The sequence below is a fragment of the Hydra vulgaris genome, chromosome 06, assembly GCF_038396675.1.
Source record: "Hydra vulgaris chromosome 06, alternate assembly HydraT2T_AEP".
NCBI classification, from domain to species: Eukaryota; Metazoa; Cnidaria; class Hydrozoa; order Anthoathecata; family Hydridae; genus Hydra; species Hydra vulgaris.
In genome coordinates, this window is record NC_088925.1 from 14800001 (window position 1) to 14802500 (window position 2500).

General features: G+C 28.0%; 1 protein-coding gene across 4 annotated transcripts in view; it reads left to right on the forward strand.

The window, feature by feature from the left end:
* Positions 1-2500, forward strand: part of LOC100197733 (uncharacterized) — a 95275-nt gene that overhangs the window by 66386 nt on the left and 26389 nt on the right. For all 4 annotated transcript variants that reach the window (XM_065799303.1, XM_065799305.1, XM_065799304.1 and 1 more), the window contains exons 14-16: positions 853-967; positions 1305-1348; positions 1539-1665. In XM_065799303.1, the coding sequence (XP_065655375.1) occupies positions 853-967; positions 1305-1348; positions 1539-1665 (286 nt within the window). The remainder of the gene's footprint in view (positions 1-852; positions 968-1304; positions 1349-1538; positions 1666-2500) is intronic.

The following is a 2500-nucleotide window of genomic DNA, read 5'->3' on the forward strand; positions in this document are numbered from 1 at the left end:
TTCATTTCATTGATCGAGGAGATTATGTAGAAGGCACAGGTATCATTGGTGAGACAAAAGACATACATCTAAAGACTGTCACAAAAGAAATCACAAAAAAATCCCAGTCAATTTTATATTAGTAATAAGATTATGAAATCTTGTTTTTGAATATAAACTAAGTTCTGAGACAAGATACAAAGTAAAGTAAGTGAAGTAAGTGATTAGAGTTGTCTGGAATGCCAATCACAAAGTTGACTATCTAAATAAGAGTTAAGAAATACAAAAATTGCAGGCTTAAGTGTCAGTAATTTCGGTGTTGCTAAAATCAAGCCATTCATTATATATATATATATATATATATATATATATATATATATATATATACATATATACACACACACAAACATATATATACACACAAACAAACATATTTATACACATATACATACATATTTATACACATAAACATGCATATGTATACACATATACCTACACGCGTACTAGGGTGTCCCCCTTTCAATGTATTTATTTTTGAAAAAAAAATTTTTTATTTTACAATTTTGTATACATACAATTTTTCTTTGGTTACTATAGTTACATAGACTGGAATAAATAGTTAGATGATATCATAATGAATCTGTGAGAGCTTCGATACATGCATCAAATTAGGGTTTGCTTTTAGGCAAACACTATTTATATATGAAGGATTTAATTTAAACATTATTTCTTTTTATTACTCTTCTTTATTTTTTTAATTCTGAATTTTTTTACTGGATTAGTGAAGATATTAAAAAATTTTAAAATTTCAGTAAGCAAAATATATTAGCACAGTGAATATGTAATGTTAGTGCAATTTAATTTTTTTTAAAGGCATGTCACATTTACTGATGGTTTTGTTGTTAATAGCAATGTGATTTCATGTAGTATTTCACCAAAACCAATTTTAATTCAACCACCTGTTGTAATTACGCTGCATCATTTAAAGGTTATTTTTTGTAATTTTATTTATTTGATAAATTTTGTTTATGAGTACAATAAATTTAAAAGTAGATAAAAGGTATAAAAAATAAATTATTTATATAGAATTTTATAAACAGCTCCCAAAAATTTTAAAATTAAAAAAAAATTTAAAAAAAGACCAAATATTTTTGAGAAAGAAATTATAACTGAAATCAATAACTAATTTCTGTTGCAATGATTTTTTTAAAAGCCTCAAATTAAATATACAATAAAAGTTATCATCAAACTTTATATAGGTCTTTCATAAACTGTGAAAATTTAAAAAAATTTAAAAGTGATACTAACAACAAATTTTATTTCAGGAGTTTCCTGGAGGTGAAAGCAAATGTGTTTTCTGGGATATCAGGTATGATGATTATATTATAAGTATGATAATAATACAGAATGATGGCTGTGAGGCAATATAATGTAAGTGATATAATGCGTTATAATATGGATTGATGATGATGCATGTGACATTAGAAATAATAGTGAATTATTTATTATTTAAAATATCTTTAATTGTATTTTTTATGAGCCATGTGCAAAACCTTTAGAAATGATGCTGGTGGAAGTTGGTCAGTTGATGGATGCAACCTAATATCTAGCAACAGAACAATGAGTATTTGCTCTTGTAACCATTTGACTCATTTTGCAGTGCTCACTCATACGGGAGATCAAAAGGTATATGAAATTATTTTTGTTATAGTATAAAGTAAACAGGAATGACTGGGGACAACTGAAACAGGTGCAAGTTTGATGTGTTTTTTTACAGTTCAAAACAAATATGGATAGCTAACCCAGAAATTTTACAATAGTATTAAACAGAAGTATAGCCAGATACAGTTGTCTTCTTAAAATCACCAACATCATTTTCTACAATTAAATTTTCTTATCTTTTTCCAACCCAATTGGTTTAATAATAGAACACATTGAAAAATGGCTGGTAACCATAAAATTTCTTTTCAATATGAGAGTAAAACAAATTTTGCAGAACTTTCTAAATAGAAACTAGATATTAAAAAACGCAATGCTCTGTCAACGCTATCATGAGCAGCCGTGGCGCAGTGGTTAGAGTTCTGGCTCAGAACCCAGAAGTCCGAGGTTCAATGCCAGCTCTAGTCAAACAAACCACATTGGTATGGAAGGAGGCGTGAACTTCTTGTTAAATGCTCTCCTGCGGTGCTCTGTGATAAGACTGTAAGACTTCTGGGAGTACCTAACATAACTAAAAAAAAATGCAAAGCGTTGATTGAGCATTGATAGAGCATGCTCTAGCAAGCGTTGATAGAGCATGATTAGATTTATTCTAACTTAGAAGAGAATCTTTGTATATTTCAATAGTTAAAAATAAATAAGCATATGGTGTATCACGAGCACCAAAGTCTACGGTTAAAGATATATATATCTTTTACTGTATACAAAAAAATCTTTTACTGTAGACTTTGGTCTACAGTAAAAGATTTTTGTAAAAATGTTGCATCTTTTAATTCCTAAATTTTCTTTGAAAGTTCAGTAT